This window comes from Rhinoraja longicauda, chromosome 21, assembly GCF_053455715.1.
Source record: "Rhinoraja longicauda isolate Sanriku21f chromosome 21, sRhiLon1.1, whole genome shotgun sequence".
NCBI lineage: Eukaryota > Metazoa > Chordata > Chondrichthyes > Rajiformes > Arhynchobatidae > Rhinoraja > Rhinoraja longicauda.
The window spans coordinates 22,957,014-22,973,654 of record NC_135973.1 but is presented as its reverse complement, the minus strand read 5'-3'; the positions used below and the strand labels follow the sequence as shown (position 1 = coordinate 22,973,654).

The window sequence follows — 16,641 nt, the reverse complement described above, 5'->3', positions numbered from 1 at the left end:
CCGTGCAAACACCTCATGAGTGGTTACCTCGCGCAGGTCGGAGTGAGTAGAGTAGGGATTAAATTTTGAAGTGGGCCTTTTTGACCAAGTTGAGGAGATCTCGTTGCTCAACCCCCTTTTTAACCACTATCTGAAAAATCACAAACCTCCCTCGTCCGTGTCCACCTTTTGTCCTGCCTCTTCCCTCTTCCAGCTTTTTTCTCCCCCACCCCCCTCACCTCCCCACCATCCGTCTAAGCAAGGGACTCGATGCGAAACGTTACCTGTCCTTGCTCTCCAGAGATGCTGCCTGATCCGCTGAGTTAATCCAGCACTTTGTGCCCTTTTGCAGATAAAGGGCTGCATCTCGTTGTAATTCACAAGGACGACTGTGATCAATCCGTGAGCAGTAAGATTTATTTTTGCAGCTTCTGGTGTACTGACCCTTTATCACCTCGACCTTCCTTTTTATTTCTATAATTGAAGCGTGAGCCGTTGTTGAGCCCAGTCATTGGGGAAGGTGATGCAATATTTATACAAGTTTATTTTTAGCAGCTCAGTGAGGCAACCTCTGTGTATTGTGCTTGGAAGAGAATTGAAGGGTGAATGAGACATAGACTGGGTCTTTACATTGCAAGTTTGGATCAAGCGTACACCAGCCTAGAATCTTTAACCAGAGGTTTATAATTGGCAGATTGGAGCCTGCGTGTAAACCCGATGAGGGGTAGAACACATACCAAGCCAACTTTGGTAGAAATTGGACCTTGTTCTGCACATTCTCTGTGCAGTAAACCAGACGATAATAGCAAGAAAGAAGAAATCTAGGCCACCAAAGGACACAAAATGCTGGAGTCACTCAGCAGTTCAGGCATTATCTCTGGAGAATAGGGATTTGTGATATTTCGGGGTGAGACCCTTCTTTAGACCAGCACGCAAAGAGTAGACTGGCTTGGGTGCCATCGTTGCTGGATGTTAGGAGCCTGACTGTGGCTAAATGTCCGTAGGGAGCTACATAAATACTAGTTGGGGTTGCAGCTCCTCTCACAACAAATAAAACAGGGTGGAGGTGCACAGGAAGCCAGGCAGCATCTGTGGTGAGAGGAGGTTTCAGCTGAAAATGTAGCACCATTCAGGACAAAGGAGACTACTTGATTAGCACAATGCTCCAGTCTAAATACTCGCTCTGTCCACCAACACTGTTGCTGCAGCATGTACAACGTGTACAGAATGCACTGCAGTGTCTTGCCCAGGGTATTCTGACAGCGCCTTCTAAACATGTCCAACTACCGCCCAGGGATGGACCCTAATGGGAACGTCACCCACTATAGTTTACCTTACAGGTTGCCTACTATTTAGTAGTGTGATTAGTAAGGGTGTCAGCGGTTATGGGGCGAAGCCAGGAGAATATGTTGGTAGAGAGGAAAAGATAGATCAGCCATAATTGAAAGGTGGAGTAGACTTGATGGGCCGAATGGCCTAATTCTGCTCCAAGATCATGTACTATCCAAATTTATCACTAGTCCTCCATTAGGTCTACATCTCCAATGGCATTATGGGAGCATCTTCATTACATGGACTGAGGCAGTTCAAGAAGACTGCATGCCATCATCTCAAGGGCCATAAGTGATGACAGCAGATTCCTAAATGAATAAATAAACAATTCCTAGAGATGCTGAAGATGTGTTTTAAATGTCGTGTTAAATCATAGATAAGGAATTGAAATGATAGGAGCACAGGGAGAAGGACTGCCACATCTTGAGAGATTTCATTTCTTGTTGATATTCAAGAGGCAAGAGTGTTTAATTGTCATATGTACCAGAATGGAGGAACGGAGTTCTTACTTGCAGCAACACAATAGGTCTGAAAGCACAGTACTCAACAGATAACATAATAAACAATGTTCAAAACAATATTAGTGCAAAAAAAAAAAGCCCTGAGTTTATGGGCGGCACGGTAGCGCAGCGGTAGAGTTGCTGCTTTACAGCGAATGCAGCGCCGGAGACTCAGGTTCGATCCTGACTACGGGTGCTGCACTGTAAGGAGTTTGTACGTTCTCCCCGTGACCTGCGTGGGTTTTCTCCGAGATCTTCGGTTTCCTCCCACACTCCAAAGACGTACAGGTATGTAGGTTAATTGGCTGGGTAAATGTAAATGTAAAAATTGTCCCTAGTGGGTGTAGGATAGTGTTAATGTACGGGGATCGCTGGGCGGCACGGACTTGGAGGGCCGAAAAGGCCTGTTTCCGGCTGTATATATATGATATGATATGATATGATATGATATGAGTCCCTAGTGCAACTAAGACAGTCTGTAGTTTAGTAGTTGTTTGTCGTGTTCAAGAGCCTGATGGTTGTTGGGAAGAAGCTGTTCTTAAACCTGGAAGTCATTGCTTTCAGACTCTTGGACCTTCTTCCCGAGAGGAATGAGAGGGTGGCCAGGGTGATTGTTTCTAAGAAGGAACTGCAGATGCTGGTTTAAACCAAAGATAGACACAAAAAGCTGGAAAAGCAGGACAGGGAGCATCTCTGGAGAGGAACAGGTGACATTTCGGGTCGAGACCCTTCTTCAGACTGGTTAGGAATAAGGGAAACGAGAGATATAGATGGTGATGTGGAGAGATAAAGAACAATGAATGAAAGATACGCAAAAAAGTAACGATGATAAAGGAAACGTGGACTGAGCAAAGGTGCTCCACGAAACGACCGCCCAGTCTGCGTTTGATCTCATCATCTACTGTATCCATTGTTCAAGATGTGGAGTCTTGTACATCGTGGGACACCTTCGCTCAGCCCGCGTGAACCAAACTGATCTCTTTAATTGCTGAACACTTTAATTCTCTTTCTCATTCCAACACAGAGCCTTCTGTCCTCGGTCTCCTCCATTGTCAGAGTGAGGCTAAACGCAAATTGGAGGAGCACCATCTCATGTTTTGTTTGGGCAGCTTACAGCCCAGTGATATGAATATTGATTTCTCTCACTCTAGGTAGCCCCGACATTCCTTCTCCCTCTATCCCTCCCCCACCCAAGTCGCACTAGCTTCTCATTTCCACCTTACAAACAGCTTACAATGGCCTATTTCCTTTATCATCGTAACTTTTTTGCATATCTTTCATTCATTGTTCTTTATCTCTCCACATCACTGTCTATATCTCTCATTTCCCTTATCCTGAATCAGTCTGAAGAGGGGTCTCGACCCGAAAAGCCACCTGTTCCTTCTCTCCAGAGATGCTGCCTGTCCCGCTGAGTTACTCCAACGTTTTGTGTCTAGACAGGGTGGTGTGGGTCTCTGATGATGCTGGCTGCCTTTTAGAGGCAGTGACTCCTGTAGATCCCTTCGATGTTGGGGAGGTCAGTACCCGTGATGGACCGGGCAGCATTCACAACTTTTTGCAATCTCCTGGGCGTTCGAGTTGCTGAACCAGGCCGTGATGCAACCAGTCAATATGCTCTCTACTGTACACCTGTGGAAGCTCAAAAGAGTATTCAGGCAATGCAGCGGTAGAGTTGCTACATCACAGCGCCAGAGACCCAGTTTTGATCCTGACTACAGGGTCTGTCTGTACAGACTTTGCACATTCTCCCTTTGACTGCGTGGGTTTTCTCCGGGTGTTCCAGTTTTCTCCCACATTCTCAAGAGGTGCAAGTTTGTAGGTTAATTGGCCTCAGTAAATTACTCCGAGTTTATAGGATAGATCTGGTATACGGGTGGTTATTGGTCGGTGTGGACTCGGTGGGCCAAAGGGCCTGTTTCCATGCTGTATCTCTAAACTAAAACTGAAAACTAAACATACTGAATCTCCTCAATGATCTAAGGAAGTAGATGCATTGGTGAACTTTCCATTCAGCCTCAGTGCCAGAGGTCTTGTCTTTCACAATGTATGCCACATCTCAGATCTGATCTCTCAGTTGGTAACTATACAGGGCTTTGGTAATGAAATGGATAATGATCCATGCTGACTAGTCAGAGAATATTAAATGCTCCATCAGCCAATGGTTCACACGCTTCAATTAAACTGAAACAGGATGACCCAACTAGGATGTCTTATAACGTGCTACGAATGAGCAGTTAATTTAATTTAATTAACGTCCTATTTAACAGCATAGTCTGAGACTGACTGAAGGAACATGTCAGTTTTATTTCTTCTAATATTGAGCTGTGCATTCCTGTGTTGTCACAGTTGTTAACCACTTAGTCAATAGTGTTTATTGCCTTATGTCCCAGACAGAACAATGAAATTCTGACTTGCAGCAGCACAACGGCATTTATAAACATAGCACTCTGCAAACAATATAATAAACGAGAAAAAAACGTTCAGTATGTGGGTGGAGAGAGAGAGAGAGAGAGAGAGAGATGAACACACAAACAATAATCGTGCAAAAAGACAATACCAATGCCCCTAAGTCTATGTAGTTCAGAGCTTATTTGGAGGTTGTAGTGTTTAATAGCCTGATGGCAGCAGGGATCTGCTCCTGAACCTGGATGTTACAATTTTCAGGCTTCTCTATCTGATGCTGGCTGCCTTTTTGAGGCAGACACTCCTGCAGATCGCTTCAATGGTGGACTGGGCATTGTCCACCACTTTTTGCGGAGAAGGTTTGACTGGATCTTGTCAAAGCGGCGCAGCTGGTAGAGCTGCTGCCTCACAGCGCCAGAGGCTCTGGTTCGATCCTGACATCGGGTGCTGTCTGTGTGTAGTGTTTGCACTTTCTACCCGTGACCACGTGAGTTCCTTGCGGGTGCTCCGGTTTCCTCCCAAATACCTCCTCTGGCCGCTCGTTCCATATGCCCACTGCCCTCTGTGTGAAATAGGTTTAAGGTGAGAGGGGAAAGATTTATAAGGGACCCAAGGGGCGACATTTCCGCACAGAGGGTGTGAACCGAGCTGCCCGAGGAAGCGGCCAAGGTATAGCACAATGGCTGACGTCAAATGGCAGATAGGCAATAAGCAATTGATGAGTATGTCATCCAGGAATAGCTGTTGCACGGGACAAAATTTATTTTTGAGCTTGACTGGGTTGGAGCACTGCTGACAGCCAGAATTTATGCTCTGGCACCAGATCAAAAGACCCCATAAATAAAGCACAGCTGCACTTGGGTGGGAGGTAGGGTAAACCATGGAGTGATATTGAGCACAGACACCGTGCTGAAGACAGTTTTTATTAAATCTCTGCAGTTGGTAATGGGCCGATTGATTCATCCTTTCACAGATATTCCCTTTGATCTATGTGTTCGCCATCTACCTTTCCTCCAACTGTGTCCATCTTTCCTAATTCTATCAGAGGGTCTCAGAGCCGAAATGTTCCTTGTCTTTCTTTCCGCAGATGCTGCCGGACTTGCTGGGTTTTTTCCACTATTTTCTGTTTCAGAGTTTGTGACCCACGTATAAAGATATGATTGCGTTGAATGGCAGGGCCTTGGGTCATGTTAGAGTCATACAGCGTGGAAACCGGCCTTTCAGCCCAACTTGCTCACACCGACCACCGATCTATTCCTCTCATGATTTTGTACACCTCTATAAGATCACCTCTCTTCCTCCTGCTTACCAAGGAATAGAATCCTAGCCTGCTCAACCTCTCCCTCTAACTCAGGTCTCGAGTCCTGGCAACATCCTCGTAAATCTTCTCTGTACCCTTTGCAGCTTGATAACATCCTTGCTATAACATGGTGCTCAGAACTGAACACAATACCCCAAAGGTTGGTGAATACATTGAACAAAAGCATGGTGCTTCGCAAAAGGTTTTCCATGACGGATGTCAAAGCTAAAATAAGCTGGGCCAGTGAAGCAGGATGACCACAAGTTCCTGCCCTGTTGATCTCTGTTGAGGAAGTCAGTTAGATCACCCAATGCAAACTCCATGAACTAATCAACATTGAATCCTCAAATTTTGGTAACTAACCAACAATACCCCCCTCTCCTCCCTGTACCCAGCCTGGATGCACATCCATTGCTCCCACTATTCCACGTCCCCTTGCACCTCTAACCTGGTCAGACCGCATTTGGAGTATTGTGAGCAGACTTGGGCCCCATATCTGAGGAAGGATGTGCTGGCATTGGAGAGGTTCCAGAGGAGGTTTACGAGAACGATCCCAGGGATGATTGGATTAATGTATGATAAGCATTTGACGGCACTGGGCCTGTACTCGCTGGAGTTTAGAAGGATGAGAGGGGACCTCATTGAAACTTACCGAATAGTGAAAGGCCTGGATAGGGTGGATGTAGTGAGGATGTTTCCACTAGTGGGAGAGTCCAGGACCAGAGCCCATAGCCTCAGAATAAAAGGACATACCTTTAGAAAGTAGATGAGGAGGAATTTCTTTAGTCAGCAGGGTGGTGAATCTGTGGAATACATTGCCATAGACGGCTATGGAGGCCGTCAATATATATTTTTAAGGTGGCGATTGACAGATTCTTGATCAGTACGGGTGTCAGGGGTTATGGGGAGAAGGCAGGAGAATGAGGTTGAGAGGGAGAGACAGATTAGTCATGATTGAATGGTGGAGTAGACTTGATGGGCCGAATGACCAAATTACATTCCTATAATTTATGAACTATCCTTTCCTCTGGCTTCACATTTCACACCTTGCCTCTCCTTATCTCCTTGCACCCTTCTCCCCAACTCTGGCCTTTATCAATCCATCTGCCAATCAAAACCCAATGCACCAGTATCCATGTATCATGTGTAGGAAGGAACTGCAGATGCTAATTTAGACCAAAGATAGACACAAAATGCTGGAGTAACGCCGCAGGTCAGACAGCATCTCTGGAGAAAAGGAATAGGTGATGTTTCGGGTTGAGACCCGTCTTCAGACTGGGGTCTCGACCCGAAATGTCACCTATTCCTTTTCTCCAGAGATGCTGTTACTCCAGCTTTTTGAGTCAATCGCCATGTATCACTTACCTGGCTTTGCCCTGCCCTCATCTCTCTTCCAGATTCTCCCCCCAACTACAATCACTCTGAAGAAGAGTCCCAACCCAAACGCTAAATATTCTCTCATGTTAGAATGAAGCCAAACAAGTTTGTAAAAGTTCAAATGTTCTTTTGCTTGTTTTTTCAAACATTTACAGCTTGTGCAGTGAAACACCCACCTGAGGCTCTCTGTCTAATTGTTCAGCAACAACTATTACAACACAACACACAGCACTATTCACTGTCACAACACTGTGTGTGTGGGTCAAATACATTCATCAATTAGAGAGTGTGAAAATGGACCTTTTGGCCCAACACAGACCTCCGGTGCTGTCTGTGTTTAGTTTTCACATCCTCCCTGTGACCGTGTGGGTTTCCTCCAGCTGCTCCGGTTTCCTCCCACATCCCACATCAGTCTGAAGAAGAGTCCTGACCCGAAACGTCACCAGGCTATGTTCTCCAGGGATGCTGCCTGACCCGCTGAGTTATTCAAGCATTTCGTGTCTTTTTTGTAAACCAGCATCTGCGCTTCCTTGTTTCTACATAACTGATCATTTATTGTGTATTTATTATTTATTGTGTATTTATTTGTTGTGTTGTTGAGTTAATTTGCCTGTAAAGCTGCAGCAAGTAAGAATTTCAGTATTCGGGTCCTGGTACAGGTGACAATGAAGCACTCTTGATCCTTGATAAACTGTAAACATCATTGGCTTCTAGTCATTGGGGAAAGTATAGGGAGATAATGAAACATGGTCTTGTTGGTTAGTTGTGTAGAATTTACATTAATAATAATATATTCCTTTATTCGTCTCACACCGGGGAAATTTAGTGTTACAGCAGCAAAATGGATAGCAAGACATTATAAATAAAAGTAAAGACAAGGATAAATTGTCATCAGTTTCCGTGTGTTCTTAACTGTTACTGTTGACTCGTCTGCTGGGGGCAGTGCTGGTTGTGCAGTCTCACAGCAGCGGGAAGGAAGGACCTCCTATATCTCTCCTTCATGCACTTGGGGTGAAGGAGTCTGTCACTGAAGGAGCTAATCAGTGCAGTGACAGTGTCCTGCATGGGGTGGGAGTCGTTGTCCAGCAGCGATGTTAACTTTGCCATCATTCTCCTCTCTCCCACCACCTGCACGTAGTCGAGGGGGCAACTCAGGACAGAGCTGGCCTTCCTGACCAGCTTGTCGAGTCTCTTCCCTTCCGCCGCTGAGATGCTGCTGCTCCAGCAGACCACTCCATAGAAAATGGCTGATGCAACCACCGTGTTGTAGAAGGTCCTTAGGAGTGCCCCCTGCACTCCAAAGGACCTGAGTCTCCTTAGCAGATAAAGTCTGCTCTGGCCCTTTCTGTATAGCGCATCGGTGTTTTCATGCCAATCCAGTTTATTGTTGAGGTAAACACCCAGGTACTTATAAGAATCCACTCTCTCGATGTCCATTCCCTGGATGTTCACCGGTGTCAGGGGGACCTGGCTGCGCCTGCGGAAATCTACCACCATCTCCCTGGTTTTCCGGAGGCGGTTCCGCTGGCACCAGTCCACAAACTCCTTGATCAGTTCTCTGTACGCTCTGTCATCGTCGCCTGTGATGAGGCCGACGATGGCAGAGTCGTCAGAGAACTTCTGTAGATAGGTCTGCAGAGCTGTGCCTGAAGTCCACAGTGTACAGGGTGAACTAGAATGGAGCTAGCAATGTTCCCTGCGGAACCCCTGTGCTGCGGACCACCATGTCCGAGACCAGGTCCTTTGTCCTCACATACTGTGGTCGGTTGGTGAGGTAGTCCAGAATCCAGGATGTTGGGAGAGTCCAGAACAAGGGGCCACAGTTTAAGAATAAGGGGTAGGCCATTTAGAACTGAGATGAGGAAAAACCTTTTCAGTCAGAGAGTTGTGAATCTGTGGAATTCTCTGCCTCAGAAGGCAGTGGAGGCCTATTCTCTGAATGCATTCAAGAGAGAGCTAGATAGAGCTCTTAAGGATAGCGGAGTCAGGGGGTATGGGGAGAAGGCAGGAACGGGGTACTGATTGAGAATGATCAGCCATGATCACATTGAATGGCGGTGCTGGCCTGAAGGGCCGAATGGCCTCCTCCTGCACCTATTGTCTATTGTGAGATATCACATCATAGAGTGGGCCAAATGCTTATGGTCCACAAATACCTCCTCCCTCCTCTCTTCATCTCATCCTGTCCGTTCGCCCTTCAAAACCAAAAAGCAGCAGATGCCAGAAATCTGAAATAAATTCAGAACCTGCACAAAAACCTCTGGCAGCTTTTGAGGAGAGAAGTGTGAACAATGTTACCTGGACAATGAGTGATTAGGAACAGTATTCCTAGCATTTTCTGTTTCTATATTAGATTTTTGGCATCCGCCGTTTGTTTTTCTTTGATTTTCCAATTTCTCTGAGGTTATCTGGCACAGCTGGGGCTGTTGGTAGAGTTGCTGCCTCACAGGGCCAGAATCTCTGGTTCCATCTGACCTCGGGTGCTGTCTGTCTAGAGTTTGCACGTGCTACTCGTGACCACGTTTCCTCCCACATCTCAAAGACGTGCAGGTTTGTGGGTTAAGTGACCTCTGTAAATTACCCCTGGAGTGTAGGGAGTGGAAATGAATGGAGGAACAACATAGATCTAGTGTGCACGGGTGATTGATGGTTGGCATGGACTTGATGGGCCTAAGGGCCTGTTTCATGCTGTATCTCCGGAAACAAAGTCGTTTGCTGAGGCGAGGAGAGCGGTGATCCTCTCAATGCACATCCCTCACCTTGTTATGTTCCATTCCAGGTTACAGAGAAGGCTTTCTGTGGAAGAGAGGGCGTGACAACGGTCAGTTCTTTAGCAGGAAGTTTATCTTATCTGAGCGAGAAGGCGTCCTGAAATATTTCAACAAACACGATGTAAGTTGGCAAATTCATCATCTGTGCTTAAGTACCCCTGTCGTGTCAGTACTGTGATGAAACAAAACCTGTAGGGAACTTTTGTTTAGTTTTAGTTTATTATTATTGCCACGTGTAATGAGGCACAGTGAAAAGCTATTTTTGTTGTGTGCTAACCAGTCAGTAGAAAGACTATACATGATTTCAATCGAGTCGTCCACAGTGTACAGATACAGGATGAAGGGAATAACATTTAGAGCAAGATAAAGTCCAGAAAAGTCTGAATAAAGATAGTCCAAGGGTCTCCAATGAGGTTAGAACCGCTCTCTAGTTGATGCGAGGATGGTTCAGGCCTGATAAGAGCTGGGAAGAAACTGTCCCTGAATCTGGAGGTGTGCGTTTTCTATTCCTCTTGCCTGATGGGAGAGGGGAGAAGAGGGAGTGGCCGGGGTGAGACTGGTTCTTGATTATGCTGGTGACCTTGCCGAGGCAGCGTGAAGTGTAGATGGAGTCAATGGAAGGGCAGTTGGTTTGTGTGATGGACTGGGCTACCTCCACATTTTGGCAGCAACTCTACTGCTGGGCTACTGTACTGCCCCTGGCCTTGTCCTGACCACAGGATGCTGCCTGGGTCCTGGTCCTTGTGTCCTGGGTCACTCAATCCCTTACAGCCACTGATTGGGGCCGTCTGTGTTGAAGGGTTATGGGTAAAAGCCACATCTTTCATGTTGTGATACCTGCCTGCACATCAGCGAGCACCAACTGTGGCCACAGCAGCAGCTCACAGAAGCTGAGAGCCAGCACCCAGACTTCTGCCCTCCGCCAGCCAGCCAGCCTCGCCACACCTGCAGCTCAGCCTGATCATTCTGGTTTTGCATTCTATGAAGCCATTGAACAATGAGGGGCAGCACAGTGGCACAGTGGTGGAGCTGCTGCCTTACAGCGCAGGAGACCCGGGTTCGATCCTGACCACGGGTGCTGTCTGTATGGAGTTTGTACGTTCTCCTTGTGACCACGTGGGTTTTCTCCGGGTGCTCCGGTTTCCTCCCACACTCCAAAGATGTACAGGGTTGCAGGTCAATTTGCTTTAGTGTGTTTAGGACGGTGCTAGTGTACATGGTGATCATTGGTTGGTGCGGACTCGGTGGGCTGAAGGGCCTGCTTCCGTGCTGTATCTATAAAGTCTAAAGTCGCGAACATTGGATCTAGAGATAAATAACATGAAGTTTAAAGAAATGTTGCACAATCGTTTTAAACACTACTGTTTGGTTTTAAACATACTCAAATTTGGGAAAAGGATTTCTTAACTCAGATGGTTCCAGGAATCCATGTTGATCTTTTGTTTTGTTCGGTCTTCAGGCAAAAGATCCAAAAGCCACTCTAAGGCTGGAACAAATCAACGCCACCTTCCAACCAACGAAAATAGGGAACCCAAACGGATTGCAAATTACATATTTAAAAGACAACAGCACGAGGAATATATTTGTCTATCACGAGGATGGAAAGGTACGGCAATGATACCGTGAAAATTTGAAAGAATTATTTTGACCCAGGTACAAGAGTTTGAGGGTATTTTTGGCGATATATGTGGTAGATTGTGGGTGCTTGTTTTTATTTTGAAGTTGTTGATATCTTTGAAAATGGTCAAGAGTGGACTGTATGATTCCTGTATGATACATCTATCTCTCGGTGTGTTCACCAATGTCCATGTTTCTCTGGAAGAACAGCTTCTTCCCCTCTATTATCAGGCTTCTGAATGGTCATTCCATAATCTAGAATACTGTCTGATTCGCCCCTACCCCATTGAGGACGTTGGACTTTGTCTCTGGAACTGGTGCACGACAATGCTGAGAAGTATATTCTGCACTCTGTATCTTCCCCTTTGCTCTACCTATTGTACTTGAGTTTCATGATTGTATTTAAAGAAGAAAGGAACTGCAGATGTTGGTCTACACAAAAGGAAATAAGGTGCTGGAGTAATTCAGCGGGTCAGGCAGCATCACTGGAGAAAAAGGATGGGTGACGTTTTGGGTCAGAACCCTTCTTCAGACTGAAAGTAAAGGGGAGGGAACTGGAGATAGGAAAAGGTCAGAACAAATCATTGGCAACAGATGACGAAGGAAGGGTGGCCCATTGTTGGCTGGGGAAGAGGTGATAACGAAAGGATACGGAGATGCGAACAGTGGAACTAGTAGAACGACTTGGGTGGGGGAGGGGGGAGAGAGGGGAATGCAGGGGTTACTTGAAATTTGAGAAACCAATGTTCATACCGCTGGGTTGTAAGCTGCCCAAGGGAAACACGAGGTGCTGTTCCTCCAATTTGCATGTGGCCTCACTCTGACAGTTAGCCAGACAGTGAGGATGAATAAGCAAAGACTACTCATACTTTCCTTTTCCTAATAGGAGATTGTTGACTGGTTCAATGCAATCCGGGCAGCTCGCTTCCACTACTTACAAGTGGCATTCCCTGGAGCCAGCGACACTGATGTGAGTTTTTGAAATGTATTCAAATCGCATTAAATCAAGTTTAGTGTCACTTGCTCAAATACAATGAGGTTCAGGCACAATGAAAATCTTGTTTCATTACAACCAAACTGTGGGCGGCACGGTGGCGCAACGGTAGAATCACTGCCTCTCAGCGCCAGACCCGGATTCGATCCTGATTACAGGTTCTGTCAGTACGGAGTTTGTACGTTCTCCCTGTGACTGCGTGGGTTTATTCCGGGTGCTCCGGTTTCCTCCCACACTCCAAAGACCGACAGCTTTGTGAGCTAATTGGCTTCTTGTTTTAGTTTTTAGAGATACAGCGTGGAAACAAGCCCTTCAGCCATCGAGTCCATACCGACCCGCGATTAGCTTGTACCCTAGTTCCATCCTACACACGAGGGACAATTTATAGAAGCCAATTAACCTACAAACCTGCATGTCTTTTGGAATGTGGGAGGAAACCGGAGCACCCGGAGGAAACCCACGCATTCACAGGGAGAATGTGCTTCTGTAAATTGTAAATTATCCCTGGTGTGCTGGGATAGTGCTAGTATAAGGGGTCGGCACAGACTTAGTGGGCCGAAGGGCCTGTTTCCACGCTGTATCTCTAAAGTCTGAAGCCTAACGTAGAAAAATATAGCATAGGAACAGCCCTTTACCCCACAGTGCTCCCCCACCTGCATCACAGTGCTGCCCGAAGAATTATTAGTTAGGTTTAACTAGGCAGATGGACGTGACAGCACTAAAAATAAAAACAACACAGATGCTGGAAATCTGAAATAAAAATGGAAAATGCTGGAAATAGGTCCGGCAGTATCTGTGGAGAGAGAAACAGTTCATGGTCTTTTGAGATCTTTCACTTCAGCATCATCTCCCTTCGCTCTCTGGACACCAAAGGAAATGAAGGCTTACGGTAATCGTTGAGAAATCTGTTGATTTTTCAAGTCTCCTGAAAGAATATTTAGAACATAGACTGGAACTGCAGCACTGGAACAGGCCCTTTGGCCCACAATGCCTGTGCGAATATAATGCCAAGATAAACTGATCTCAATTGCTATCACATAATCCATATCCTTTCATTCATTGCATATCCACGTTGCTGTCTAAAATCCCCTTAAACTCCACTATTGTACTTGCCTCCACTGCCACCCCCTAGCAGCGTGTTCTAGGCACCCACCACCCTCTGTGTAGAAGACACCTCACACAACCCCTTTAAACTTTGCCCCTCTCACCTTAAAGCTATGCCCGTCAGTATTTGACTTTTCCACTGAGAAAAAGGCTCTGTCTGTCTACCATATCTATGCTGCTCATAATTTTATGTATTTCTTCCCTCAATCTCCAGCATTCCAGACAAAAACAATCCATGTTTGTCTAATATTAATGCTGATTGTGTTTTTTAAATATTTATTTCAGCTGGTACCAAAGTTGACAAGAAATTATGGAAAGGAAGGATACATGGAGAAGACGGGTCCGAAGGTCAGTGAGATTTTGCCATTCTCTTATATCTTTGGATTTTGGGACTGTTTTTAGTTTTAGTTTCAGAGACACAGCAAGGAAACGGGCCCTTCAGCCCACTGAGTCTACATCAACCACTGATCACCCATTCACACTAGTTCTATGTTATTCAACTTACGTATCTACTCCCTGCCCACCAGGGGCAATTTACAGAGACTAAATGAACTACAAACCCACACGTCTTTGGGATGTGGGAGGAAAGCTGCGTGGTCAAAGGGAGAACGTGCAAACATAGATGCCCCATCTGCACTGGACCCACCTGCCCTCTAAACCTTTCCTATCCATGTACCTGTCCAAATGTCTTTTCAATGCTGTTAAAGTACCTGCTTCAATGACCTCCTCTGGTAGGTCATTCCATGTACCAACCACCCTCTTTGTGAAAAAGTTGCTCCTCAGGTTCCTATTAAATCTGCCCTTCTCATCTTAAACCTATGTCCTCTGGTTCTTGATTCCACCCTATCTATTCCCCTCGTGATTTTATACACCTCTATAAAATCACCCCTCAGCTTCCAGTACTCCAAATAATAATGTCCTGGCCTGCCTAACCTCTCCTTACAGCTCAGGCCCTCAAGTCCTGGCAACATTCTCCTAAATCTTCCCTGCACCCTTTCCAATTAATAGCCAGTGTAAAGGGGTGGGAAAGGGTCAGGGCAAGCAATCAGGGTAGCTGGGAGAGCTGTTGCCTTACAGCGCCAGAGACCCGGGTTCGATCCTGGCCTTGTGTGCTGTCTGTGGTGTTTACACATCCTCCCTGTGACCTCATGGGTTTCCTCTCACACCACAAAGATGTGTGGGTCTGAGAGTTAATTGGCCACTGTAAACATTGCCTCCAGTGTGCAGGGAGCGGGTGAGAGAGTGGAATAACATATAACTGGTGAACGGGTGATCGATGGTGGTGTGGACTCGGTGGGCCGTAGGGCTGTAAATTAATCAAGGAAACCAGGTGACCCTCTGCACCACACACTCAGTCCAGATACAAGGTCTTGACCCAAATTGTCGACCATCCCTTTGTCTCCACAGATGCTGCCTGACCCACTGCATTCCCCTGGCGGTTAATTAAATATGCTCCATGTTAATTAAACCTTTGTCCCATTCTATTACAACTTGCTTGTTATAAATAGCAGAAAGATCCAATGTGCTGTGTGGGACTGATATCAGACAAGGTTTGACATGGTGCCATCTGTTTGGACAGCTGCTCATTTATCAGTGATGTACTTACGAGATCCATATTGATTAATTCCTTTGTCAAATCAATTATTTTTGCAAGTAAGAACAATATTTCTACATCAGCTGAAGATCAGTCGGTCAGTTTTAAACCAGCTCCATTTCACTCTCGGTTCCATTGTTGGAGATATCTCGGGGACTCCCGGGCACCCGGCTATTGTTGTTGGAAGAGGTGCTGAGGTCACAGATTCTCTCCTGCTCTCATCATCAAGAGGACCAGACCCTCTTTCAGCTCGTTGGCTCCACCTGCTGGTCAGTGCTATTGAAGCCCTGAATTCACATTCCCAGAAAATCAGAGCCATAGAGCTACACACCATGGAGACAGGCCCTTCGGTCCATCTTGTCCACACTTGACCAAGTTGACATTCTGTTCTAGACATATTTGCCCACATTTGGTCAACATCGCCCTCCACCCTTCCCTATCCATATGTCTGCCCAAATGTCTCTTGAAAGCAATGTATCCACTTCAATAGCTTAGAGTCGTACAGCACGGAAACAGGCTCTTCAGCTCAATTTCCCCTTGCCGACCAAGATGCCCCATCTACGCTATTCCCACCTGCTCCCCGTTTGTTCCATATCCCTCTAAACCTTTCCTATCCACGTACCTGTCCATTGTCCTTGAAAGCTCGCTCCATATACCCACAACTCTCTTGTGAAAAAGTTGCCCCTCAGGTTCCTATTAAATATTTCCCCCCTCACCTTAAACCTATGCCCCCTGGTTCTTGATTCCCTCATCCTGGGTAAAAGAGTGTGTATTCACCCCATCAATTCCCCTCATAATTTTCTACAAAACACGGAAAGACTCTTGAATCCAGCCAATTTAAGGCTGTATAAATGATACAAGCTTCTCCCCGGCCATGGCAGTGCAGCTGGAAGAGATGTTGCCTCACAATTGCAGAGACCTGGGTTTGAAGCTTACCTTGGGTACTGTGTGTGAATGTGGATCGGTGATGTTTCGGGTCGGAACGTTTCTTCAGACTTTGTTGCTACAAATCCCCCTTCAGTGACACAAAGTTTGAATTCTTGTTTGGGATTTAAATTGTTCATTGTACCGTTGAGGAGATGTGGTTGAATAGGCTGTGGCAGCTTTACTGCGAGATGCCCACAAGTGTAACAGAAGATGTGGAAGGCCGCATGTATTCTGTGCCTCCTCTCCGGCAGTGCGAGTTGAAGCATGCTATTTAACACTTTCTTGAGTCATCCAATTAATTTGATGATTTGCAATCCGTTGGGAAGATTTATGAGCTGTGAATTCAGAACACTGCATCCCAGTCTGACCTTTCTGTCATGGGCCTCCTCCAGTGCCATAGTGAGGCCCACCGGAAATTGGAGGAACAGCACCTCATATTTTGCTTCGGCAGCTTGCAGCCCAGCGGTATGAACATTGACTTCTCCAACTTTAGATAGTTCCTCTGTCCCTCTCTTCCCCTCCCCCTTCCCAGTTCTCCCTCTATCTTCCTGTCTCCACCTGTATCCTTCCTTTGTCCCGCCCCCTGACATCAGTCTGAAGAAGGGTCTCAACCTGAAACGTCACCCATTCCTTCTCTCCTGAGATGCTGCCTGACCTGCTGAGTTACTCCAGCATTTTGTGAAATAAATACCTTCGATTTGTACCAGCATCTGCGGTTATTTTCTTACACACACTGCGTCCCT

At 46.2% G+C, this 16,641-nt stretch overlaps 1 protein-coding gene across 1 annotated transcript in view; it reads left to right on the top strand.

Moving 5' to 3' along the window:
• Window positions 1-16,641, top strand: part of LOC144604056 (arf-GAP with dual PH domain-containing protein 1) — a 113,890-nt gene that overhangs the window by 91,180 nt on the left and 6,069 nt on the right. Inside the window, exons 5-8 of the mRNA XM_078418107.1 lie at window positions 9,671-9,783; window positions 11,122-11,268; window positions 12,166-12,249; window positions 13,663-13,725. Coding sequence (XP_078274233.1) covers window positions 9,671-9,783; window positions 11,122-11,268; window positions 12,166-12,249; window positions 13,663-13,725 — 407 coding nt within the window. The remainder of the gene's footprint in view (window positions 1-9,670; window positions 9,784-11,121; window positions 11,269-12,165; window positions 12,250-13,662; window positions 13,726-16,641) is intronic.